The sequence below is a fragment of the Mauremys mutica genome, chromosome 14 (assembly GCF_020497125.1).
Source record: "Mauremys mutica isolate MM-2020 ecotype Southern chromosome 14, ASM2049712v1, whole genome shotgun sequence".
In the NCBI taxonomy this organism is placed as follows: Eukaryota; Metazoa; Chordata; order Testudines; family Geoemydidae; genus Mauremys; species Mauremys mutica.
This window is the reverse complement of record NC_059085.1, coordinates 17,686,757-17,713,111: the sequence shown is the minus strand read 5'-3', so window position 1 is coordinate 17,713,111 and position 26,355 is coordinate 17,686,757. Positions and strand designations below refer to the sequence as shown.

General features: G+C 38.3%; 1 protein-coding gene across 3 annotated transcripts in view; it reads left to right on the top strand.

The window, feature by feature from the left end:
* CHD9 (chromodomain helicase DNA binding protein 9) overlaps nucleotides 1-26,355 on the top strand; it is a 189,757-nt gene that overhangs the window by 97,745 nt on the left and 65,657 nt on the right. For all 3 annotated transcript variants that reach the window (XM_044986992.1, XM_044986994.1, XM_044986993.1), the window contains 10 exons: nucleotides 9,287-9,355; nucleotides 9,466-9,521; nucleotides 12,526-12,643; nucleotides 13,491-13,577; nucleotides 14,142-14,279; nucleotides 16,108-16,229; nucleotides 17,505-17,748; nucleotides 21,019-21,195; nucleotides 22,236-22,379; nucleotides 23,075-23,330. In XM_044986992.1, coding sequence (XP_044842927.1) covers nucleotides 9,287-9,355; nucleotides 9,466-9,521; nucleotides 12,526-12,643; nucleotides 13,491-13,577; nucleotides 14,142-14,279; nucleotides 16,108-16,229; nucleotides 17,505-17,748; nucleotides 21,019-21,195; nucleotides 22,236-22,379; nucleotides 23,075-23,330 — 1,411 coding nt within the window. The remainder of the gene's footprint in view (nucleotides 1-9,286; nucleotides 9,356-9,465; nucleotides 9,522-12,525; nucleotides 12,644-13,490; nucleotides 13,578-14,141; nucleotides 14,280-16,107; nucleotides 16,230-17,504; nucleotides 17,749-21,018; nucleotides 21,196-22,235; nucleotides 22,380-23,074; nucleotides 23,331-26,355) is intronic.

The window sequence follows — 26,355 nt, the reverse complement described above, 5'->3', positions numbered from 1 at the left end:
TCTCTCTTTAACGTGGTCCTTTTTAACATTTTCACAAAGTTTAACTGCTTAATTCTCTCCAGCCCTTGTAGAGTTAACTTTTCACTCTCTTTCCTTAAATCACTCGTTTATCTCCCAAAATAACACCTTTATCACCTCAGATTTCACCATTTTAAGTATTGTTCCAGGGGTTCATGCCTGCACTTACTGCTTTTCTTACTCCTTACACTATGCCCTTAGGGCTTCCAACCTGTTTTTCAGTTTTTTTTTTTATCTGTTGCTTGCCTGCTTTTCTGGGCCCGATCCTGCTTTTTGTCCTTTTTACAATGAGATGGGAGTATTAAGGGGGTTGGATCGATCCGGGGTGGGTTTTTTTGAGAACGGGGTAAAGGGGAGCGCTCGGTCTGGTGGTGGGAGAGGAGGCTTTTAATAAAGCTTTCAACTTATTATTTGAATATTTGAGAGAGGCGAGTTTTTTATTTTGTCCAGCTACGATTTGCCTCTTCCCACCACTGAATGAAACAATTAACCTCTTCTTTAGCCAATTTAGTTTTAGGTTGGCCGAGTTTGTCCTTTAAGACGTCCACTCGGTCTTTGTTCCAAGATTTTAACAGTGGCCACTGAGTTTTGGGATCCCCCTGAGTTAGCCTAGACCATTTTTCCAGAAATTTACAGGAGTCCGGACCCTTCTTACAGGAGTCTGGACCCATCCTAAATACATAAAATGAGCCGGCGTTCGTTTAGGGAACTGTCCCTACTTAGACATCTGGTTACCCATACAGGAGGACTTCACACACCAATCGCACAAGAAGGAAATTCGGGTTTGTCAGAGCAATGCCCAGTGCAACACACAAAAGGAGCCCACAGGCTACTGCCTCAATTGCCCTTGCTTTCACACCCAGGGATTTACCCAAAGTGTGGTGCGGCTGCAATTGTGCAGATTCCATTCACTCAGACCGCAGGGACAGGAACCCCTTGGTTGGCCGATCCCCGGACGGAGATGGCACCCAGACTCAAACACTCCACAGGAAGACGGATAGACACAGAGACAGAACAGTCCTCAGTCCGGACAAAACACAGAAATAATTACCTGACCAGATTCCTGATGTCAGATCCCGGGATCCCTACCAGAACAGAGTGGGAACCAACAGGTTCAATGGCGTAGACTTCACTGTGGTCGTGCACCTTTCCGTTCTGGTGGAGGACCGCTCGGGCCAAATGCCCAGGTGCCGGCTTCCACGGTCGTCCTACAAAAACAGTCAGGAATCACACAGCCCCAGTGAAGACGGTTGCCATCTCGGTGGAACCTCCAAATTGTCAAAGTTAGACTCAGGACTCACAGTTTGTCAGACTACTCTGTTTTATTAGCACAGCGCTTCTGCTAATAACACCCAGATAATGTGAGCCCCATGCAAGACACAAACTATCTTATTTATACAGATAAAAGGATGAGAAACTTAACAAGATAACAAAGGAAGCAGAATCAGATAAGTTTACCTGGGTTAGGCATGCATATTTTATTCCCTTACTAACTACTACCCATCTTCTGTTAATGTTTTGCCATTAGCACCATTGTTTATGCCTAATGTTTCTTTTCCTGGCACCTGTATTTCAACATTTCTTATTTCTGCTTAAAGGTACATACAACATTTCTTTAATCCATTCTTATTTTTACAATATAATTTATTCTACTTTCACACTTTCCATCTCACTATATATAAATTTTGCTGTACAAGCAACCTGAGAAAGATAAGTTACCTTTCCTCTTCAGATGCTGTGGAGTAAGCCGCAAAGGTAACAAGTAACAGCTAGTTCCACGTGCAAAGTGATGAAGTGCTGCTACTTCTGTTTCTTGCAGGTTTGTCAGTCCTGGCTTACTGAGGGCTTGATCTGACGCCCATTGAAGCCAATGGAAATATCCCAATTGACTTCAGTTGGCTTTCTATCAGGACTTCAGTGTTCTTGGAGTAATTGTTCCTATAGGTGCTCCACATGTCTGTGTGCCTCTGATCAGAGATGTTGGATAGCAGCGTCCATATAGCCCATGTCTGCACTTTGTATACCCTCATACCCCAATCTGAGAGCATATTAAGCAAGGCTAACCCACTGCTGCTCCTGTTCCTTCTTCACTGCAAAATCCAGCCTAATGCAAGGACTCCAAAGTAGAGGAGAAGGAGGGCAGGTAGTAGAGTACTTGTAGGGACAAAACATCTTGAAGAACTCCAGTTACTGTACAAGTAAGTAGTCTTTCCTTCGAGTAATTGTCCCTAAGGGTGCTCCATTTAAGGTAGCTCCTATACAGTGTCTGTCAGGGGTAGGCAACCTATGGCACAGGTGCCGAAGTTGGCATGCGAGCTGATTTTCAGTTGCACTCACACTGCCTGGGTCCTGGCCACCAGTCCGGGGGGCTCTGCATTTTAATTTAATTTTAAATGAAGCTTCTTAAACATTTTAAAAGCCTTATTTACTTTACATACAACAATAGTTTAGTTATATATTATAGACTTATAGAAAGATGCCTTCTAAAATCATTAAAATGTATGACTGGCACACAAAACCTTAAATTAGAATGAATAAATGAAGACTCGGCACAGCACTTCTGAAAGGTTGCTGACCCCTGGTCTATGTTAAGGGGGCAGGTGCTGAGGAAGCCTGTCTAGTACAGACTAGAGAAAGGCCATCACGAAGGCTGCATCTGACGTATAAGCATTATGCTAGGGCGGAGTGCTGAGAAAAGCTGTGTTTCTAGCTCTTATGATTCACAAGGCATAGGACCTTAAACCTGTCACTGTTCCAAGCACTTTGCCTATCCAGATCTTCAGAGCAATGTAACTATGGAGGGAATTTGCCTATCAAGCACTTCAGACCAGTGTAACTATGAAGGAAAATTCCATGGTTTGAGGGGAAGGAAGGACATTTTTGTGGAAAGGGGTTTTTAAAAAAAACTGAACTGTTCAAAAGATGAAGCAGTTTGGAGTCCAGCAACTCCTCACTTAGTCATCCCGGTTAACATTGTTTTGTTGTTACGTTGTTGATCAATTAGAGAACTTGCTCGTTTAAAGTTGTGCAATGCTCCCTTATAACGTTGTTTGGCAGCTGCCTGCTTTGTCCACTGCTTGGAGAAAGAGCAGCCAGTTGCAGCTAGCTGGTGGGGCTTGGAACCAGGTTGGACCGGCAGTCCTCCTATCAGCTCCCCGCTCCCCTAAGTTCCCTGGTCAGCAGCCGCCCAGCAGGCTACTATTTGCCAGCAGTTCAGCTGTCCCTCCCCGCACTGCCATGTGCTGCTCCTACATTAACAACAATGTGTTTACCCTTGAGGGCTCAGCCGAGTACTAGTTCATCATTTAGCAGTAAGGCATTCTCTGGGAAATATCCCACCCTCTTCCACCCTCTAACTTCACCCCCTCTACCAAGCTTCACAATCGTCATTGCTGTGCACAGTATTAAATTGTTTGTTTAAAACTTATTGTGTGTGTGTGTGTGTGTGTGTGTGTGTAATATAGGTTTTATGTCCAGTGAAAAAAAATTCCTTGGAACCTAACCCCCTTATTTACATTAATTCTTATGGGGAAATTGGATTTGCTTAACAGCATTTTGCTTAAAGTCGCATTTTTCAGGAACATAACTACAGTGTTAAGCGAGGAGTTACTGTATTAGAAGTAGTCCTGGCAGAAATGAATTTGTGGGTGGGACTGCAGGTGGAGGTGCAGGATGATAGCAATTTGCAGCATAATCCTGCAATTTATTTATATAGGTTTAATTCTTGTTAATGTGTGGTGATATTGAACTATCAAAGTAAATTCAGAGTTTTTTGACAGTGTGAACACTGCCTGTTAATGGGCTGTTCAATTTCTAAAATATTTTCTTTTGAAATTTAAAAATAAAAAGTATATCAAATGAGAGGTTATACGTGTTCACTTAAGATACAAGTATGTAGAAGTCATTATCAATGTATGTATTTTTTGTTATGGGATATTCCCTATATATTTGTAATTAATTATTATCTTTTCTTAAATTGAGAGAGTTTTTTGTAAAGATTGATGTCTGGGGAGCCTCAGTTGGCAAATTGTGGATGGAAAACTTGACACCTTAATACAAGATGTTTGTTAATGAAAAATATGTGCCTGCTGCTTATTCTGTGTCAGAAAACATCCTCTATGTGATATACTGGGATCGCAGAAATCTGTTTGCCATGGAAAATATGGAATTTGCGTTTTTACAGTAAATCTTTAGTTTTTACATTTTGTGAAAAAATAAAAATGTATACAGTAGAAACCTGTTTTATCTGAACCTCCGTTATCCGGCTGTCCATATTAACCGAACCAGGGCTGTCAGCCTGAGCCCGGGGCTGCAGACTTGGGCTTGAGCTCCGGACAGTGTCTGAGCCTTGCTGCCGGGCGGACAGCCCAAGCCATGTTAGCTGAAAATACAGCATGGAGACATAGAAGTATTTGGTATATATAAGAAATACAAATCACAATTCTGTTAATTTTATTTTATTATAATGATAGATGGCACTGGTAGGCTTCAGACTTGCTTAAAAATTTAAATATATCAATAACACATTATGTTCAACTGATACCTGTATGAATTGTGGCTGGGAAATTCAAGTTCAGCATTTCATTTTAGTCATGGAAAAACATGGATTTTTATGGGTTTTTTATAGGCAATTTTTTTTATATATATAATGGAAAACTAGGATCCCTGGTGATATCAGTTTGATGTTGAAATAATAATTTTGATGACTCAAAGAGAGGGGTATGATTTTAGAAAGTAAACAGTAGAAAAGACCTCATGCCCTATTTTCATTCTCAGATTCTAAAAAAGCTAAGGAAGAAAAGACAAACATTCTAGAGATAATTCTGCCTTCTGTACTACCATGATTTTTAACTCTCCATGAGACGTCAACATATGCTTATGTGGTCTCTAATACTCAAACATTGTTGCTTCCAGATGACCTTTCTATGAGGATAAGAAGTAACCCAACAAATACTTATTGAGATGTTTTTGAAAAAATTGCTTTATAAGATATCTTATGTAGGATATATTGTGCTGAATAATGCCACATCTCACCTATAATAAAGTAATATTATAAACCAAACCATCTTAACCTTCAAGCAAAACAATTAGAAATTAAAATATGGTTATTATTAAAATACACTTTATATAAATGCAGTTGGCATCTTGCTAAGCTTTCATGAATGCTATCAGCTAAATGGCCAACTAACACTTATCCTTCTTTGACAAAAATATTAGCCATCATAATTAAGTTACAGTTAAAGATTAGTACCTATTAAAAATTGTGACATCTTACATACTGTGTAGAAAGGAAGTTTATTAAAAGGTTCTGTATTCAGTTCAATCTAGCATTTTCATGAATATATAGAACCCAGAGGGGCTTTGGTTACTGTTTTTGAGCTTCACAGAAATAGGCATTTGAAACTATTTTATACTTCAACTGAAAGAAAAAATAGTGTGATGGATCAGCAAAATGCTAGACATGTTGGAACTTTAGCATTACATCCTTAAATTTTTGACCAACAAAGCACCACTGCAGGCAGAGCTTCAGAGTCTCAATGAATGGATGAGATGATGGTGTAGAGAGGAAGGGTTTAGATTTATTAGGAACTGGGAAAACTGTTGGGATGGGGGAGCCTATACAGGAAGGATGGGCTCCACCTAAACCAAAGTGGATCCAGACTACTGGCACTTAACATTAAAAAGATTGCAGAGCAGTTTTTAAACTAACAAATGGGGAAAAGTCAATTGCTGCAGCGCAGCACGTGGATTGGACAGAGACATCTCTTAGAGGAGAGTCTATTGATAGATATTCTCTAGATTCTAGTCAGAAGGAGAGGATGGAAGAGGATAAAGTATGGGCCCAATCAGACAAGAAACATACACGTAAAAAAGAATCTGGCACATCAGAAAAGGGCAGACAAATAAACAGTGACAAGTTTTTAAAGTGCTTGTACACAAATGCTAGAAGTCTAAATAATAAGATGGGTGAACTAGAGTGCCTCCTGTTAAAGGAGGATATTGATATAATAGACATCACAGAAACCTGATGGAGTGGGGACAGTCAATGGGACACAATCATTCCGGGGTACAAAATATATCGGAAGGACAGAACAGGTTCTCTGGGGGTGTGGGGGGAGAGTGGCACTATATGTGAAAGAAAATGTAGAATCAAATGAAGTAAAAATCTTAAATGAATCCACATGTTCCATAGAATCTCTATGGATAGTAATTCCATGCTCTAATAAGAATATAACAGTAGGGATCTATTATCGACCACCTGACCAGGACAGTGATAGTGATGATGAAATGCTAAGGGAGATTAGAGAGGCTATCAAAATAAAGAACTCGATAATAGTGGGGGATTTCAATTATCCCCGTATTGACTGCCTACATGTCACCTCAGGATGAAATGCAGAGACAAAATTTCTCAGTACTTTAAATGACTGCTTCTTGGAGCAGCTGGTACACAAGGCACGTCTCCCACAAGGGGAGAGGCAATTCTCGATTTAGTCCTGAGTGGAGCTCAGGATCTGGTCCAAGAGGTAATTATATCAGGACCACTTGGAAATAGTGACCATAAAATAATAACATTTAACATTCCTGTGGTGGGAAGAAGACCTCAACAGCCTAACACTGTGGCATTTAATTTCAGAAAGGGGAACTATGCAAAAATGAGGAGATTAGTTAAATAGAAATTAAAAGGTACAGTGACTAAAGTGAAATCCCTGCAAGCAGCATGGACACTTTTCAAAGACACCATAATAGAGGCCCAGCTTAAATGTATACCTTAAATTAGAAAACACAGTAAAAGAACTAAAAAAGAGCCATTGTGGCTTAACAACCATGTAAAAGAAGCAGTGAGAGATAAAAAGGCATCTTTTAAAAAGTGGAGGTCAGATCCTGGTGAGGTAAATAGAAAGGAGTATAGACACTGCCAAATTGAGTGTAAAAATGAAATAAGAAATGCCAAAAAGGAGTTTGAAGAACAGCTAGACAAAAACTCAAAAGGTAATAACAAAATGTTTTTTAAATACATCAGAAGCAGGAAGCCTGCTAAACAACCAGCGGGGCCCCTGGACGATCGAGATACAAAAGGAGCACTTAAAGACGATAAAGTCATTGCAGAGAAACTAAACAAATTCTTTGCTTCAGTCTTCACGGCTGAGGATGTTAGGGAGATTCCCAAACCTGAGCCGTCCTTTGTAGATGACAAATCTGAGGAATTGTCTCAGATTGAAGTGTCACTAGAGGAGGTTTTGGAATTAATTGATAAACTTAACAGTAAAAAGTCATCGGGACCAGATGGCATTCACCCAAGAGTTCTGAAAGAACTCAAATGTGAAAATGCGGAACTGTGAACTATCGTTTGTAACCTATCCTTTAAATCAGCCTCTGTACCCAATGACTGGAAGATAGCTAATGTAACACCAATATTTAAAAAGATGTCTAGAGGTGATCCTGGCAGTTACAGTCCGGTAAGTCTAATGTCAGTACCGGGCAAATTAGTTGAAACAATAGTAAAGAATAAAATTATCAGACACATAGAAGAACATAACTTGTTGGGCAAAAGTCAACATGGTTTCTGTAAAGGGAAATCATGTCTTACTAATCTATTAGATTTCTTTGAAGGGGTCAACAAACGTGTACAAGGGGGATCCAGTGGACATAGTGTACTTAGATTTCCAGATAGCCTTTGACAAGGTCCCTCACCAAAGTCTCTTACGTAAGTTAAGTTATCATGGGATAAGAGGGAAGATCCTTTCATGGATTGAGAACTGGTTAAAAGACAGGGAACAAAGGGTAGGAATAAATGGTAAATTTTCAGAATGGAGAGGGGTAACTAGTGGTGTTCCCCAAGGGTCAGTCCTAGGACCAATCCTATTCAACTTATTCAGAAATGATCTGGAGAAAGGAGTAAACAATGAGGTGACAAAGTTTGCAGATGATACTAAACTGCTCAAGATAGTTAAGACCAAAGCAGACTGTGAAGAACTTCAAAAAGATCTCACAAAACTAAGTGATTGGGCAACAAAATGGCAAATGAAATTTAATGTGGATAAATATAAAGTAATGCACATTGGAAAAAATAACCCCAACTATACATACAATATGATGGGGGCTAATTTAGCTACAACAAATCAGAAAAGAGATCTTGGAGTCATTGTGGATAGTTCTCTGAAGATGTCCACGCAGTGTGCAGTGGCAGTCAAAAAAAGTAAACAGGATGTTAGGAATCAAAAAGGGATAGAGAATAAGACGGAGAATATTTTATTGCCCTTATATAAATCCATGGTATGCCCACATCTTGAGTACTGCGTACAGACGTGGTCTCCTCATCTCAAAAAAGATATACTGGCATTAGAAAAAGTTCAGAGATGGGCAACTGAAATGATTAGGGGTTTGGAGAGGGTCCGATATGAGGAGAGATTAAAGAAGTTAGGACTTTTCAGCTTGGAAAAGAGGAGACTAAGGGTGGATATGATAGAAGGATATAAAATCATGAGTGATGTGGAGAAAGTGAATAAGGAAAAGTTATTTACTTTTTTCTATAGTATAAGAACTAGGGGCCACCAAATGAAATTAATGGGCAGCAGATTTAAAACAAATAAAAGGAAGTTCTTTCTCACACAGCACACAGTCAACCTGTGGAACTCCTTGCCTGAGGAGGCTGTGAAGGCTAGGACTATAACAGGGTTTAAAAGAGAACTAGAGAAATTCATGGAGGTTAAGTCCATTAATGGCTATTAGCCAGGATAGGTAACGAATGGTGTCCCTAGCCTTTGTTTGTCAAAGGGTGGAGATGGATGGCAGGAGAGATGGCAGGGGCACCTGGCATTGGCCACTGTCGGTAGACAGGATACTGGGCTGGATGCACCTTTGGTCTGACCCAGTATGGCCATTCTTATGTTCTTATGCTCTGATTATACATGGTACAGAAAATGGATTGAATTTACCTCACCAAAGTAAAAGGTACAAGGATTACTTTAGAATACATTTTTTAAAAATACTCATTTTGTGTTCATCTGGATTTTTTTTTTTAAATAAACAAAGTGACAAGTTAATAACCAGTCAAGGGAAAGATTTATTGAAAGATTTTTGTCACTGGCTGAAAGGAAACAGAAGGTTTATATACATTAAAGACAAGAGAAAAAGAAACTGTTTTTGCAGTACATGCTGGCCTTTTAACATACCACTGCATTCCCCAGGCTTTTTCAGCCTTCCACGTCTCTAAAGAGATTGCCTAGTACTGAGTGTAATCATTTAATTATTTTTCCACATTTTTTAGGAGAACCCAAGTGAAGAAGATGCAGCAATTGTAGATAAAATTTTATCCTCCAGGATAGTGAAGAAAGAAGTGAGTAATTGTGACTAAAATGAGGGTGGTGTGTGCACGAGGGAGTTATTTATTCTAAGATGTGCTTTAAATGTCCATGAGTCTAAAAAATCTTGAATTTATTTTCTTAGATATCTGCTGGAATGACAATGGAAGAAGAAGAATTTTTTGTAAAATACAAGAACTAGTAAGTATTATAGTTGTTTGTACAAGTTGGCTATTTAAAAAGCAAAAGAAGTCTTCTAGTTAGATATTATCCCATTTATGTATTATAGGTTGCATCAGTTAGAAACATTTTAAAAAACATTTAGGGCCAGATTTTGCCACTTTCCCTCATGTTGAGTTGTTTTTTTTTCTTTGCAAGTACTCCCATTCATTTAAAAAAATGTAAATTGCTATGTTTTATTCAGTTCTTACATTAACTGTCTATGCACAAATTATAAGTAGTGCTTGTACCTATAATATAACCAGCTTAGTAGTAGTGGTAATGTTGTCTAGAAATGACAACTTTTAAAAGATAATTATTTTTAAAAATTTCAATCTCTGACGACAGAGTGAGTTTTCATATATGTCAGATTTAGCAAGAGGTGCTTACCTGATGTTAAATTTAATTTAGTTGGTTTTATATTAAGTAAATCTGAAGCTATTTGTCCTCCCAAAACCCATCTGTCTTTGTCGCTCAGCACTTGACAATTGGTAAGAATTTTATTCAGAGATATTAAGTAACTGCTAAGAGTATAGATTGGATTCATAGAGGCACAATGAACATCATTTTGTTTGCTTTTTTCAAATTCAGATAAAATGGCATTCTTAGTTATTTAAATAAAAAAATGAAAATTTAAATATTCATTAAGTGCCAAGTATTCCTGAATATCAGCTTTCATTAAGAAAAATGTTTCTAGCTCTTCTAGTTGTGGAGAAGACATAAATATGTGAACAGAAGGTATACCACAAGAGTGTTGTCTTCCTGAGTTTGTAGGAAGCCTGAAATAAGCTTTAGGATATGTGAAGTGCTGCATCATGTTAAATAAGGCCTTTCTGTACTACATATTTTTGCTCCCACAGAATTTGGGAATTCAGGGAATTCAGCATTTTTGCTGCAGAAGTTCCCACAGTGTGTTTACCTGTGGCTTTGCCCTGCTGAGTCCTGTCAGCAGTTGCCTGTTGATTTCCAGCTTTCCCTGTAACAGGTTGTTAATTGGATACAGTGTATATTCCTTACCCGTTTCCTTGGAGCCATGCAACAAGGAGTTGGGGAACCCTGTCTGAACTTCAGCTTGCAGCCATAGAACAAAGGTTTACCAGAAGTGTAGACTAGTGAGGTGTAGGCTGCCACTAGGGAAAACAAAGAGAGGAGCAACTGAAGCTAGCTACAAGCTCCCCCTTTTCCTGGCACACTTGAGGTGGGGAGGATGTTCTGAACTGGATCACCTGGATGCCATCACAATTGTTGAGGCCCGTGGAGACAGGTTGCCGAGAAAACTTGGGGGAAAGTATTATAAAACATAATAATTGCTAAAAATAGTAACTGATAAATTCTACATTAGTATTTTCAACTATGAATCAGAAGGGTGTGTTAGGAGTGGGAGTACAGGAATGAAAGGCAATTCCTGGACATAGAATAAATTAACATTGCCATCAAATCTACGGGTCTTGTGGTAGAATTTATGCAGGCTTGCCACGGAGTTTGTTCTTGTAACAAAGTAAAAGGAGTTCTGCCCATAGGAAACAAAATCATATAACAGAGTAGCAGCCGTGTTAGTCAGTATCCACAAAAAGAACAGGAGTACTTGTGGCACCTTAGAGACTAACAAATTTATTTGAGCATAAGCTTTCGTGGGCTACAGCCCACTTCATCGGATGTATGGACTGGAACATGCAGCAAGAAGATATCTATACATACAGAGAACATATTTCCCCATGTTAAGTATCCTCACACCTTCTATGGATCATCTCGATTATCACTTCAAAAGTTTTTTTGTTTGTTTGTTTTTTCTCCTGCTGCTGATAGCTCATCTCAGTTGATTGGCCTCTTACAGTTGGTATGGCTACTTCCACCTTTTCATGTTCTCTGTATGTATAAATGTCTTCTTGCTGTATGTTCCAGTCTATGCAGCCGATGAAGTGTTTATGCTCAAATAAATTTGTTAGTCTCTATGGTGCCACAAGTAAAATCATATAAAGTGTACAAAAGTTTATCCAGCACGATCAACTTGAATCCAAAATGGAAAATAGTAGACGTTGATGATGAAAAAAAGCCTTCTTTCATATATTCCCCTTTCCTCTCATCACTAAGATCTTTAAGTTGTAAAGACTTAAGCGCCCGTTTAATTTTATCCATATGAATAATCTCGTCATATTGTTACTCCTCAGTATAAAACTCCAGAATTGGGGCCCAGATGTTCTGCGGTTTAAAAGTTTTCTCATTAAAAGAACTGAAACTTACTCAGCGAGATCTTTTTTATTAATAAGCTATTATCTTATCGCTGTATGAACAAAGGCCCTGATCTTGCAATGTGAGGCATGTGGGTGAACTGCTGCAGCTGTATGGAGCCCCGTTAACTTCACTGGGATTCCATGCGCTTGCTGAGATCAGTCCATATGCAACACATTACAGAATTAGGGCCTAAAATGTCTTTTGAGCTCTATAGCAGTGGTCTCCAAACTTTTTTGATCGTGCACCCCTATCAGTAAAAAATTTTTGAGCACACACCCACTACCGTGCCGCAGGGCCGGTTCTACCATTTTTGCTGCCCCAAGCAACAACAACAACAAAAAAAAGCCACTCAGACTTACCACCGAACTGCCAAAGCGCAAAAAAAAAAAAATGCCATCCGAACTGCCGAAGCGGCACTCCTCCTGCCGTGCACCCTGAAGGATTCTCTTGCACACCCCATGGGGTGCCGCATCCCACTTTGGAGACTACTCCTCTAGAGAGGGAAAAGGTGTTTGATATGTTATTCATTAAGGGTACTGTAACCACATGGGGTCAATCTAAAGTGCATGTATGTCGAAGGAAGGGGAATAAACTTATTGAACAAAATGGTAGAACATATTGTGCACATAAAAATGTATGGAAAGACACATGGCTGTCCTCTTTCAATGATTGCATATTGTGGGAACTGTAGGATAAAATAAGTATAAAAACTTTTCTTGTAATAATATATTAACTTAATGTTTTGTAATTTTAGCTCCTATCTTCACTGTGAATGGGCCACAGAACAGCAGCTTTTGAAAGATAAAAGAATCCAGCAGAAAATTAAACGGTTCAAGCTGAGGCAAGCACAGAGAGCCCACTTTTTTGCAGATGTAAGAAAAATACACAGTAAATTAGACTTTTGCTTGCCAAAAGCTTTGCAAATTCATTCTTTGCATTTATTTTGAATTACGTGATTGAATTTTAATGCTAAATGAAAAGAGGGTCTTGGATTTTTCTCTCTTTTTAAATTTATTTGATGCAAAAGAATGTCATCTGTAGTTATTTGAGTACTTGTGTCTTTTAAAGTCAGGATTAATTGTGTAACTTTGTGATCATGAGACAGTGATACTGTTGATGACTGACTGACAGACAGGCAGAGTATGGATAGGACTGTATAGTGCAAACTTCCTGACAGTTATGTCAGTGTACTTCAATCCTAAATTACAACACTTCTGTTCTTGAGCTAGGTCTCTTTGTGGCATCAGTTGTCTATCTAATTGTTGGTTGATGTTGTTTTTATTGTTGTTTTCGTTATTGTAGGGCCTGGGAGTCTAGTCATGGACCAGAACTCCATGGTCCTGGCTAGGCTCTGTACAGACACAGAACAAAAAGACAGTTACTACCCCAAAGGGCTTACAATCTAAGTATAAGATAAGAGACAACAGATGGATGTAGACAGACTGAGGGAGAACAAGGAAAGAGACTAAATTGGTCAGCATGATAGGCTGTGCTCTCTGCAGACCAGCAGCCTACCCATTGTCAAGTTTTCAGTAGGTATCACAGCAGAGCAGTGGTTTTGAGGTGGATAATGTGGACAAAAGCTCACGGGCATTAGATTGAGACTGCTTACTCATATTTATACCTAAAGAGGTAAAAGCTGGTGTATTAAATCACAGCAGCACTGGTCTCCTCTCCACATAACCCCAGACTACTATTTATATTACTCTTGAATTGCAGATGGAAGAAGAACCTTTTAATCCTGACTATGTTGAAGTGGACCGGGTGCTAGAAGTCTCCTTTTGTGAAGATAAGGACACTGGTGAGGTAAATATTTGACCAAACGTAACTTGGAGTAAGCCATGAACACAAATTCTCTGTGTTTTGTGGTTGTATCACCTGTTTTTGTTTTAGTGGAGTGCAGAATAAAATCTTAATGATGTGAGTTTCGTCAGTGGTTTTGATTGAAATATTGGTGTGTGTGTCACTCCTTTTGTTCAATATGTATTTTGAGCCCTCTGAGGAAAATAGGAACTCTACAGAATTCAGTGTCTTTTCATTTTTGTAGTATTAATAAAAATAATAATAGAAACCTAGGTATACTAGATATTTAGAGAAGAATAAAAGACAAAATTAATGTCCTAAAAACTTAGTCAAAATAGAAGCATGAGATGACAAAAACAGAGAAGTGTGTAAAGGGAATGGAGGACATTAAATTGAGCTATAAGAGTCACATATTCATAGTTTGTTTGTTTTTTTAAGGCCAGAGAAGACATTATCACCATCTAGTCTGACCTCCTGCAAAACTCAAGACATAAAATTCACCCAATAATTTCTGCATCAAGTCCGTAGTACACAAATTGCTAATATTAAGGATTTCTTTTCCTGCAGCCTGTTATTTACTACCTAGTAAAATGGTGTTCATTGCCATATGAAGACAGCACCTGGGAGTTAAAAGAAGATGTAGATCAGGCAAAAATAGAAGAATTTGAACAACTGCAAGCTTCCAGGCCTGACTCAAGGAGATTGGTAAAAATATACCTAATTTGTCAAATAGGATTTTTCCCTTCCAGCTTTGAAGCTTCGCCTGTTTGTATTAAAATATAGTACAAGTTTAACTGAAAATCTGTAAGGTGTACTGAAAATACTCTAACGAGTTTATGCAGTAAACTCTTTGCAGCACAGCTCTCTCTTTTATATGTTATGGTCACAGATGTGGTATATTCGGCATCAGGGAGAGTCTAGAACTGTCTGCCTGCACTTAAGGAGGCAGAACTAAAACTGGCTGGGTCATCAAGGACTGGTCCATCCACTTCCTGCCAGTGACAGACATTTCTTTTTCTGCCTCCAAAGCTGCAGATAGGGCGAAGACCTACTGTAATAGGTCTGTGAACCTTATTACCCGAAGAAGACATTCTCAGTTAATTATGGATACAGTAGATCCTCAGAGTTAAGAACACCTCGGGAATGGAGGTTGTTCATAACTTTGAAATGTCCTTAACTCTGAACAAAACATTATGGTTATTCTTTCAAAAGTTTACAATTGAACATTGACTTAATACAACTTTGAAACTTTACTGTGCAGAAGAATGCTGCTTTCCTTTTATTTTTGTAGTAGTTTACGTTAAACAGGACCATTCTGTATTTGCTTTTTTGCCAGAGGGGGGAGGGAGGTGTCTTGCTGCTGCCTGATAGCGTACTTCTGGTTCTAAATGAAGTGTGTGGTTGACTGGTCAGTTCATAACTCTGGTATTTGTAACTCTGAGGTTCTACTGTAAATATTCCTATTCTCATTTACTGTCTGCATATATAGCTGTTAGTAAAATACTTAACTTTATTAATCAGAAGAAATTACAGAAGTATTCTGATAATTTTCTGCAAAGCTTTAAAATAAGAGATGAGTAATACAAAGTAAATTACCATTGTAGAACTTACAAAGGTGAGTAAACTTACAAACTTACAAAGATTAAACACTTTTGTAGCGAAATTCACTACTAAAATGAACAGAGAGATAATTAGGTTTTGCATTTCCACGCCAGAGCAAATATGCAAGCATAACTGTCACAATATACTCCATAGCTATTTCCTGACTTATTTTCTCCTCTTGATAATAATTGAACAAATGAAAAACTTAATAGAAAATTATGTACAACAAATAAATTACTTTTGTTGAAAGAGAAGCCATATATGTCATTGTCACAATGTACCATAAAAAGCATATATAGTAAAACTCTGGTGGTATTTTATGGCAAAATAAATAATCAGCAGGTGGGAAGGGCGCATGACTTTTTGTACAATCAGGTTTTTTGTTGCTTAATGTGCAGGCTTTGCATTTTGTTTCTTTATTTCTGAAGGCCATCTTAGCCTCCTTTTGCTAGTATCCTGCTCAGTTCTTCTGGTACTTGTTTAAAATGTCACCATTTTCCAGAAGTGTTTTATGTATCTGTTACCTAATTATTTTGGGAGGTAGGATGGGGAGACAGAGCAAACTTATGGAAGTGGCACCTGAACAAACATTTAGTAGGCCTTTTCAGTCTGCCAAGACTGTATCTTTTTTCCTTCCTGTAACATTCAAAGCAATCTTTTTACCATTAGCATTTATTTCTAAAAAGTCAGTTACATTTGATTTTAATTTATATGCTTTTCAAATTATTAATAAAGCATTTCTCATGATCTCTAGGCATATGTGTAATAAATAAATGTAAATTCACGTTCATGAACTAATGTAATCAGCAGAGAGTAACAATAACAAGAAACTTCACAACCACAGAAAAACAAGCAAACTCAGAATCCAGCCATGTTTTGGAAACAGGAAAATATTTATGCTTAGTTAAAATATTTTTGTTTTTCCTTTAAGGACCGACCTCCTCCTAATTCCTGGAAGAAGATAGAACAGTCCAGAGAATATAAAAATGGCAACCAGCTCAGGGAATACCAACTGGAAGGACTCAACTGGCTCCTTTTCAACTGGTACAATAGGTAAGGGCACTAAACATTTTGATGTAAATTTCAACATGTGTTATAGGTAAAATGGATTGTAATATTATAGTGAAGAAATAGTGCCTTAGTTTCATTTGCATTGACTTTTCTGTATTTAAATGAAAAGGTTAAACCTAGAAAAATACTTAAGGGGGCTTTTGATTGAAATTTGGTATACAGGTTGTCAGCCTGGATATGTGCATCCTTTTGCAAGTCTTTGAGATTTTATTTTAACTAAAAATCAAACAAACAAAAAGTTCTATTAATATTCTTTTGCTTAACTAAACCCCAGACACAGCACTTTACTGGAAGCTGGATCCTGAAAGACAGAGAAGTGCAAAGGTCACCAGTGCATCATTTATGCAGGGAAGACAAAAGGGTCAGACCTTTGCTTATTGGAGTACCAGAGAAAGGGGAAGTAAAAACCATTAGAAGGGGGAGGAGGTTGGGGGCAAGCCAAGACTGATCCAGAAATAAGTCACTAGCAGGATTTTGAACATTTATAGCACAGAATGGACCAGAAGGGAGCCGTGGAAGGAACATGTGGGGGTCTCTATACTGCTGGCTTCTGCGCCTCAAAAAAAATAAAGCACACATAAGGACAAACAGGTTGAAGAAAGAACATAAGGAAATGCATATATTTATAGCATTCCAGGAGCTTAGACATAGGGATGTTACACATATTAATAAGCTAGCACTGGGGGGGGGGGGGGGCTTAAACCTGTTGTTTTGGTTGTAGTGGCCAAAATTTGGAGATGGGGATATCATAGGTCCAATATCTGGGTGCAGATGGGATCTTCCAAGCATGGCACTCACCCCTCCCACATGTGCTGGGTCCTCCACAGAATATGCACAGAGCCAGGAGCTGATGTAGAATCACAGGACCTCACCTCCAGTAGATCCAGGGAGTCTGTGGTTTGTACCCCAAATCCCTACTCCTACTGGGAGGACGGTGGTTAGGCTGACACTGCCATGAGAGAGAAAATTGGAGAAAACTCTGCAAGAGGAATCTTGTGGAGTTTTCCTCCTCCCTAACTGCCTCTTGGGTTTTTACATCAAAAGGTACAGTTGGACCTCTGGGTGGGTACCCAGTTTCGTGCTTTTATTACATTTGGAGGAATACCATTGAGCCTATTCTGTACTATCTCCGTTTTGATTATATGTTTTAGACTTATATTTTTATTAACTTTTAATTGTTTTCAGATATTGTCCTTTTGAGTAAAAGAGCAACATTTATGGTTCCCTCTAGCCTAATAAATATATTTGTAATTTCAGACGAAACTGCATTTTAGCAGATGAAATGGGTCTTGGCAAAACCATCCAGTCAATTACATTCCTCTATGAAATCCTCCTGACTGGTATACGAGGGCCTTTCCTGATCATAGCTCCACTTTCCACTATAACCAATTGGGAAAGAGAATTTCGCACGTGGACTGATCTTAATGTCGTGGTATATCATGGGAGCATGGTTAGCAGGCAGATGATACAGCAGTATGAGATGTACTTCAGGGACTCACAGGTACTGTAGTGATGTGTTTGTACACTAGCTCATCTGTAACCCAGTTCAGATAACTAGGAAAAGCACACTGTAAAGATCAGTGGCATGTGTCTTAGTAAAAGCCATTTTACATAAGAGTATATATTTTTAATTACTATTTATCAATTTTTAGTGTGTGCTAATAGGTGAGTTTAATATATGTGGTAAAATTGGTATTGCAGGATCTGGGCCTGAATTTGCAGAGTAGACAGAAAAGAAAGTGAAGTTCTCCAAGCTTTACACAGTCTCAAAGAAAATGAATTTACTTGCCTTGTGTAAGGCTATTAATTCCCTTTCAGGATTTAAATGAACATTCCTGAGATCCCAATTGTATATGTTAAAAAAGTTTACACGTATTACTAACAACTTTTGTGTTTTATTGAAATAACTTAAAAAAAAATTGATTTCATTTTCATCATTTACTGTCTTTCTTTTTGCATAAGCCTTGTCTTAGACTAAACTGTTTCTGATTCTTGTGTGCTATTTCCAGCATTACAAAGGCCATTATTTTACTTCCTGAAAAAGGGATTTTTTTCATTTAAAAATATTATTTAAATTTACATTAATATTTGGTTTTATAGTTTTTTCAAAATTGTAAACATTAAATGTTATATGGAAAAGATATTTTTAAATTGACTTGTGTCCTATTTTACTTTTTCATAGTGTGTAAAGAAGGTCTGAGAAGATTTTCCCCCCACCTTTCTGTTTACTTCATTTTCAAAATTATAAGTGAAACTAAACTGAGCAGTTATAGATCCCAGACCCCAAAGAAACAATAATCTGATGGCCTATGTAGTTATCAGTAATTCACTGATGTATTTTATTTGTTGCCATATGTATGATATGAACTCATCCTTAACGGTGGAGTCAGGACCAGTGCCTACATAACATGAGTGATCATTTTATTTGTACATAAATAATTATTCCAAGAGCAAATACATAATAATTTTATTAAAGGTGCTCTGAGATATAAACAATATGGCAGTCTTAGCAAAATAAGTAATCCAGGATTCTGATCTAGGCCACAGTGTTGAAAGTAGTTCATTTGGGCTCTTCCCAGGTGGAACCCGTGCTTGAACAGAGCCGATTGAACAACTTGCAGTATTGGGGCCTGTAGTAGGAAGGATGTAATGTCAATGGAACTGTTACAGGGTAATACAGTAACTCCTCACTTAATGTCGTCCCAGTTAATGTTGTTTCGTGGATGCGTTGCTGATCAGTTAGAGAACATAGTCATTTAAAGTTGCACAGTACTCCCTTATAACATTGTTTGGCAGCTGCCTGCTTTGTCCACTGCTTGTAGAAAGAGCAGCCTGTTGGAGCTAGCTGGTGGGGACTTGAAGCCAGGGTGGACCGGCATCCCGCCCATCAGCTCCGCACTCCCCTAAGTTCCCTGTGCGGCTGCAACCTAGCAGGCTATCAATTGCCAGGCAGTTCCGCTGTCCCTCCCCCCACTGCTATATGCTGCTCCTACCCTCTGCCTTGGAGCTGCTCCCAGGAGCTTCCTGCTTGCTGTGCGAGGAGGAGAAGAGAGGTGCTAATGTCAGGGTGTCCCTCTCCCCGCTTACCCCCCACTCCTTTACCCCATCTCCACAGAGCGGGGGGGGGGGGAAGTGGGAATAACAGGGCTCAGGATGGAGAGAGCTTGCTGGCGGCAGCCGTTGCTGCTCTACTTTAAAAGGCAGTGTACAAAGGATATGTCCACACTACCCGCCGAATCGGCGGGTAGCGATAGATCTATCGGGGATCGATATATTGCGTCTCATCTAGACGCGATAAATCGATCCCCGAACGCGCTTGCCTTTGACTCTGGAACTCCACCAGAGTGAGAGGCGGAAGCGAAGTCGACGTGGGAGCCGTGGCCATCGATCCCGCGCTGTGAGGACAGGAGGTAAGTCGAAATAAGATGCGTCGACTTCAGCTACGCTATTCTCGTAGCTGAAGTTGCGTATCTTACATCGACCCCCCACCCAGTGTAGACCAGGCCTTAGAGTGGGGTCAGCGTACTTAAAGGGGCAATGCACGTCTCTCTCACACACACACACACGGTGTGTGTCTCCCACGCAGTCTCTCTCTACCATGCTGTCTCCCCTCCCTCCATTCTTGTAGAGCGTGAAGCTACATTAACAACAATGTGTTAACTCTTGAGGGCTCAGCCGAGTGCTAGTTCATCATTTGGCAGTAAGGCATTCCCTGGGAAATATCCAACCCTCTTCCACCCTCTGACTTCAGTACCTCAACCAAGCTTCAAAATCATCATTGCTGTATACAGTATTGTTTGTTTAAAATGTATTGTGTGTGTGTGTGTGTGTGTATAAAAATATATAAAAAGTCTTTTGTCTGGTGAAAAAGATGTCCCTGGAACCTACCCCTCCCCTCCCCCATTTACATTAATTCTTGTGGGGAAATTGGATTCACCTAACATTGTTTTGCTTAAAGTAGCATTTTTCAGAAACATAACTATAATGTTAAGCAAGGAGTTACTGTACCCTTTTTGCTTCTGTATAAAGATCAAGGTTTTGCGGAATATAAAAGTATAAAGGAAACATTTGTTTTCAAAACCAAAACATTGATCCAAAACAGGAAAACCATGTTGTTTCAGCTTTCTTTTAGACAACAGTCTAAATTGAAAATGTTTTTTGTTGTATTGAATGGTACAAAGTGTATGACTGAGATTTGTTGTAATAGGGTGTGATAGTGATAGTTGCTCATTGTACTGTTTGAGCTATTGTATTCTGCCTTTCTGTGGAACTGACTTATATATTGCTAAAATTATAGGATTTTTTAATGTTGATTTTTTATGAATAAGTTGAATCTGAGTGGCTGATGTGCAATTTTCACAATTTACTAGTGCATAATGGTGTCCCATCCAGTATTATGATTGATTGGCTAGATTCCATTTTGTGGACGGTTAAGATAGCCTTTTGACTTTTGTTCAGATAAGAGTATGCTATTATCTAAATGCATCTATTTGATAGGACACTTAATGATTGGAAAGCAATGCAAATTGGTTAGAAATTTATTGTCCATGAAACAACACAGCATTATTGAAAATGGACAATTATTCACTTAGTATTAATTATAGAATTGCACAATCGTAGTGAGTCTCTAGTAAGATTAAAAGGATTTATATCTCAAGATTTAAAGCACTACTGGATAATATTTCAGTAGCATGACTGGCAACTTGAGAATGAAAAATGAGAAGATTCAAGATAATGTGAGAAACTGTTATGTTTGTTAATAAATCTCTAGGGACGTATCATTCGAGGTACTTACCGGTTCCAAGCTATTATCACCACTTTTGAAATGATTCTTGGTGGCTGTCCAGAACTCAATGCAATTGAATGGCGGTGTGTTATTATTGATGAAGCACACAGGCTGAAGAATAAAAATTGCAAACTCCTGGAGGGACTCAAACTCATGAATCTTGTGAGTGGCTGCATTTCATTTACTTGGTTTAATGAGATTTCTTTCCTGTTAGGGAGAATACTACAATAAGTTATAAGGCTGTTTAATTGTTAGACTTAAAGAGAGTGTTTTTATATGAGGGCAGTCTATGAAAGTTCTATTATTCCACTACTGATAGTTTTCACAGCTTAAGGTATACAATTTTCAGAAACCTTTTCAGTGTATTTTTGTGGGATTGAAATGCAATTTGCATAAACTGTAAGCAGAATCCATTTTTACTAGAGCTGTTTCTGATAGCCTACTTTATTTTGAATGAGAGTTTTAACTGCAGTCATATTTCTCATTTATATACTATTTTTCAACTTCTTTGTGTTCACAAATATTGATACCTTTAAAAGGAACTGGATGATGATTGCTTATATGTTTGCAGCTTACTTGCTTAAGATTTAAGGGTTATCAAACCTTATGCCTGAGGCCATTGCCTGGTCTCCTGCAAGGTTCTAAAAGGAATTTATTGCCACTGATTACTCATGTATTATAATGCACAAATGACTAGATGCATTATGGGGTCTTTTGAGTTTATAATTTTTTACTTTACACTGAAGCATTAGATATTGCCTGCTGTCGGAAGCACTGTACTAGACTAAATGTATCAATTGTCTAATTTAATATTCAAATTTCTACTATAAACTTCAGTAATTATTGAGAGAGAAGTGTATGTGAATATTAGAAAGAGGGAAATAAAGTGTATAACCATTTCTTTATTACTTGGCTGTAACAAGAGTTTTTTATCACAGATTAATAATGTAGTTTGAAGTTTATTAAAATAGTATGTTAGCCATGGACCATTGGGCACATAATATTAATATAAAGTTTAGAGAAATTCTGGCTCTCAAATAGTTTGCTTACTGATGCTCTTTCTTTTGCTAATAAACCATCAGATCTGTAGTGCTTGTGTACTGAAATCAGTTAGATGTTAGTGCTCAGAAATTAAAAAAAAACAAACCTTTTTGCTAACTGTGCACATAAGAATTTCATGTGACATCTGTGTCTTTATATAGGAGCACAAAGTGCTGTTGACAGGCACACCACTGCAGAACACAGTAGAAGAACTGTTTAGCCTCCTTCATTTTCTTGAACCTTTGCGTTTTCCTGCTGAATCTTCATTCATGCAGGAATTTGGGGACCTTAAAACAGAGGAGCAGGTACTACATATAAACGACTTCTTAACTTTCTACTTGCAAAATAGCAATTTGGTTGAATAATTTGAGGATGTTTTTTGTTTTGTTTTTCTCTTTAATACCATGGTTTGTAAATGGATTATATTTAAATCCTTTCTGCCTCCACTGCCCTTTCAGTCAGCGCCAAAGTAATTTAGGTGACTAACTTACTATCAAGCGTCACACAAATCAACTCTTCAGATATGTAATTTCACTTCATGACACAAGACGGTAAAGAGGGGGCTCACCCTCTCAAATTTTTAAGCAAGCCAAGAAAGTGTGCTTGGCATCACAGATTTGATGTACAGAACAAACATTTCTAAATGAAATACAACTTGTAAATATTTGGTATTTATTTGATGTTAAATAATTAATTTTTTCCTATTAAATTACAAGTTATGTGCCTATGATGAATAAAGGAGTGAGATTAATGGAAATCCAAGTTTTTCCTCTTTGAAGCCAAGTTATCTGCTGACAAATGCTAAAAGCTTCCTTTCTGTAATCAGAGCACCTGAAAAATTACTTTGGTAACTTGTCTCTGAAAGTGAGACTACGTCTCTTCCGGGCAAATATTTCACGTAAATCTGGCAAATAGGTAATGTAGATTGTAAAATGTTAAATTAAGCTTCTTTTTTTACCTTTGCATACATTCCAGTTTTTTTTATATATATATTATTCAGGTGCAAAAGTTACAAGCTATCCTGAAACCAATGATGCTGAGACGGTTGAAGGAAGATGTAGAGAAAAAGTTAGCTCCCAAGGAAGAAACTATAATTGAAGTAGAACTAACTAATATCCAGAAGAAATATTATCGGGCAATTTTGGAGAAGAACTTTGCATTCTTGTCGAAAGGAGCTGGCCAAGCTAATGTACCCAATCTAGTTAACACTATGATGGAACTCAGAAAGTGCTGCAACCATCCTTATCTTATCAAAGGTAAAACATTATAAATTAAAAGATTGACTTTTTCAGTTGATATACTTCCATCCTTGGTGTCACAGTTCAGGGCAACTGCACCTGTACTTCCCCTCTATAGTCTAGCAAGGGCATGCACGCTTAATTTTCTGGCTTCCCAATATTGCCTCTCTTAGCAGAGACGTGTCTCTCTCCCTCCTGACCATGACGTTTCCAGTCTGCACAGCTCCCTGCCTAGACTGGGAATTCCCCAGCAAAATCAGACTGCCTAAGCAGGCCTGCTTTTCTTTTTTCCACAGAGCAAGTAAACAGTGCAGTTGCCACAGTTCAGTTACAACACGGCTCTTTCTAAGCAAGCATATTTATTCTTAAGGTAAAAGCATTGTAGAGAAAATATATTTCAAACAATAAAAATACATACTAATAAGCTTACTAGAGATCACCTCAACTCCAACAAGGACTCTGGCCAGTGAACAGTCCTTCAGACCCCACTAAGGGGTTTTTCTGGGGTTACAAGTTCATAACCCTTATATAAATCCATGGTACGCCCACATCTCGAATACTGTGTACAGATGTGGTCTCCTCACCTCAAAAAAGATATTCTAGCACTAGAAAAGGTTCAGAAAAGAGCATCTAAAATGATTAGGGGTTTAGAGAGGGTCCCATATGAGGAAAGATTAAAGAGGCTAGGACTCTTCAGTTTGGAAAAGAGAAGACTAAGGGGGGACATGATAGAGGTATATAAAATCATGAGTGATGTTGAGAAAGTGGATAAGGAAAAGTTATTTACTTATTCCCATAATACAAGAACTAGGGGTCACCAAATGAAATTAATAGGCAGCAGGTTTAAAACAAATAAAAGGAAGTTCTTCTTCACGCAGCGCACAGTCAACTTGTGGAACTCCTTACCTGAGGAGGTTGTGAAGGCTAGGACTATAACAATGTTTGAAAGGGGACTGGATAAATTCATGGTGGCTAAGTCCATAAATGGCTATTAGCCAGGATGGGTAAGAATGGTGTCCCTAGCCTCTGTTCGTCAGAGGATGGAGATGGATGGCAGGAGAGAGATCACTTGATCATTGCCTGTTAGGTTCACTCCCTCAGGGGCACCTAGCATTGGCCACTGTCGGTAGACAGGTACTGGGCTAGATGGACCTTTGGTCTGACCCGGTACGGCCTTTCTTATGTTCTTATAACTTCTTTTTCTCAGAACAAGATCACTTGTTAATCTGAGAGTTACTTCTTTACATAGTTTTTGGGTCTCTGATCTGTCCTCATGTAACAGGGGGTCAGCAGACAAAAGTTTCCTTCCTGTAGGTGAAGCTTCAAAGGCAGAGTTCTTGCATAAGCAGAGTAGGTGCATTTGCTTGCCCCTCCTCCTAGAGAGTTCATTCTTATCTTAGCCCATTGTTGAAAAGAGTCCTTTGATGCACATAGCACTTCCCAAGGTTTACATTAGTCATGTCTCCTAGACTAGTTACATATGATCCTGCAATAACACACAACCATTTGTACTTCTAATACAGTGAGCTCCTAAAATACTTAAAATCAATTCAATAAGGTTTAACTTAATTCAGTAGGGTTTGTTCAGGATATTGCAGGAAATTGCTGTTCCTGTCACATTTGGTAGAATGGTTTCTAAGTATTTTTTTTTCTTCAAATCTTATCACATTTTGATAAAAACTGTAATGTTTGGTCTTGCTTTGAAATGTACCCTGATAAAATTAAAAGTAAAACATTATTTAAAGTTGTGCTGTAGCTGCAGACTACATGTGGTTTGAACTTGGAACTTCTAGCTTTAAATAGTATGCACATAATATTCTGAGAATATTTTCCAAAATGGAGTTTTGATTAAAAATCTTACATCTCTTTAAAATTTAGCCATACTGAGAGAGAATAGAAATTTTACTTCTAAACTTTGAGCGGTTCTTGCAACCGAATATGTAATATAGCTTAATGTACCAACAATGTCCCTCTGCCATGTACATTGGCCAAACCGGACAGTCTCTACGTAAAAGAATAAATGGACACAAATCAGATGTCAAGAATTATAATATTTAAAAACCAGTCAGAGAACACTTCAATCTCCCATGTCACTCGATTACAGACCTAAAAGTCACAATATTACAACAAAAAACTTCAAAAACAGACTCCAATGAGAGACTTCTGAATTTGAATTAATTTGCAAAATGGACACCATTAAATTGGGCTTAAATAAAGACTGGGAGTGGATGGGTCATTACACAATGTAAAACTATTTCCCTGGGTTTATTCCGCCCCCTCCCCCCCTCACAACTTCTTGTCAACTGCTGCAAATGGACCATTTTGATTACCACATTTTTTTTCTTTCTTGCTGGTAATAGCTCACCTTAACTGATCACTCTTGTTAGAGTGTGTATGGTAACACCCATTGTTTCATGTTCTCTGTGTATATATATTTATCTTCCTACTGTATTTTCCACTGCATGCATCCAATGAAATGGGCTGTAGCCTACGAAAGCTTATGCTTGAATACGTTTGTTAGTCTCTAAGGTGCCACAATTACTCCTGTTCTTAATGTTCATGTGGTTTGTAGTCCTATTCGTAAATCTCTTCAGTTAATTATTTTCTGTACTCGTAAGAAAATACACTCTGTACACTCAAAGCCAGTTCTACAGTAAGTGAAGGAAAGGTATTTAAAATGTTTTTACAATCCTCAAATCCAGTTTCAAGTATCAGAATAACATAGTTTGGGGGTTTTTTTAGTTTGTTACAACATACTTTGAAAAAAATATAATTAACCCCCCCCCCTCCAAAAAAAAAAGAAGTTTCATAGAATCATAGAATATTAGGACTGGAAGGGACCTAACAAGAAGGCTTTCCTAATGTCCTGCCTAAACTGCCCTTGCTGCAATTTAAGCCCATTGCTTCTTGCTCTATCCTCGGACGTTAAGGAGAACATTTTTTCTTGCTCCTTATAACAGCCTTTTGTGTACTTGAAAATGATTATCACTCTTCCCTTCTCCAAACTGAACCAACCCAGTTTTTTTCAGTCTTCCCTCATAGG